We start from the raw sequence: 1438 nt of genomic DNA on the forward strand, positions 1-1438 counted from the left end.
ATACAAGTAGATAAGTCGTGCTAGTCTTACACGAGATCACTGATCCCCATTCTCAGTGTCTCTAGACTAGGACCATAAAATTAGGAATAAACATCCAGTATCCTTGAATCCTCATGATCGTGATCTCATCACAGATACTCAAAAGATACCTATTTTATTCCAAGGGGTTCATCCAGTTACTCATATAAAATATTAACTATAATATTGAGACAAAATATGAAACAGGATAAAGAGTGCTTTTTATTTATTTGCGACAATATAAAAGGTCCACATATGTCCTAATCTAATCAAAAGATTGTCTCTAGGACATCCATATACTAACACTAAGTTCATCTTCTGGAAAGCATTCCAAAAGAGTATGTCGGCTGAGCTTCCGGGGTTAATGAAAATTCTCTTGACCCGGTAATTAACTAGCATCCCAGTAATCACTAAGCCATCAGTGTGGCTAGGGACGACCTTTTGAAGGTCTTCTTCAGTAAAAAATAACTTGGGGAGGTCAGGCTTACCAGCTCTTCCTTTGAAGGTAGGCTTGTCTCTAACCGACATGACCTTCTTTAGATATCTCCTTCTAGCACTCACAGTGTCACCTCCACCTCCCAAAGCACCGCTTATCACATTGCATTCGTACTCAGCCTCCTGGTACTCTTCATCGTTATCCTCGGCCTTTTTCCCTTTATTAGGGTGATATTGACTGCGGTCTTTCCTATCATCCTTTTTTGGGCTAGGGCTCCTGCTCTGGCTTCTCTGTCTTCGCTTGCCATTTTTCTTACCCTGAGTTCGGATAAGATATTGCTTAAGATTCCCTACTCTGATGTTCTTCTCAATAGCATCTCGGAGATCCCAGCAGTCATCCGTTCTGTGGCCATTCTGATCATGAAAAGCACAATACTTGTTTTTGTCCAAGCTGCCCTTGTTTTTAATGGGTCGAGCCCTTTCGACATTACGCATCTCGGTTTGAGCCACCTCTTTCCATATCCGAGATCTAGACATGTTCAGTGGAGCATAATTGTCAAACTTAGTTCTCGAGGAACGTTCGTCTGACCTCTTGTTATGGGAGTTGGATGCCTTCTTTGATCCTTGCCGATCTCTATCCTTACTTCTCTTGTTCGGACTTTGGCGGTTTGGGCTTCGGCCTCTAGACTCGTTGTAGGCTCTCTGCATGTCTTCGACATCGATATAGTTATCTGACCTCCGTCGAAACTCCTCTAGGTCGTTGAACGGGTTCTTGTAGATGGATCGGGTCGTTGATCAGTTAAATTTTGTACCTTGAGGGCGGCTTCCTTGAAACAATCAAGGTATTTTCGTAGTGATTCATTCTCCCTTTGCCGGATTCTTCCCAAAGCATAGGCCGACATAGGATATGCTTTACTGGTGGCGAAGTTTAAGCGAAAAGTACGAGCCAAATCCTCAAATGAATCAATTGAGTTTCTAGGCAGCC

At 42.8% G+C, this 1438-nt stretch overlaps 1 protein-coding gene across 1 annotated transcript; it reads right to left on the reverse strand.

Annotated features, from left to right (window-relative positions):
- Positions 1-322: 322 nt before the first annotated feature.
- LOC133301678 (uncharacterized) lies at positions 323-1161 on the reverse strand (the record flags this gene model as incomplete). The annotated part of the gene is made up of 1 exon (XM_061501340.1): positions 323-1161. A coding segment is annotated over exon 1 (839 nt), but the record flags the coding sequence as incomplete, so codon positions are not given.
- Positions 1162-1438: the final 277 nt, after the last annotated feature.

This window comes from Gastrolobium bilobum, unplaced genomic scaffold (assembly GCF_033153095.1).
Source record: "Gastrolobium bilobum isolate Gb01-03AN ecotype WA unplaced genomic scaffold, APGP_CSIRO_Gbil_v1 utg297126, whole genome shotgun sequence".
NCBI classification, from domain to species: Eukaryota; Viridiplantae; Streptophyta; class Magnoliopsida; order Fabales; family Fabaceae; genus Gastrolobium; species Gastrolobium bilobum.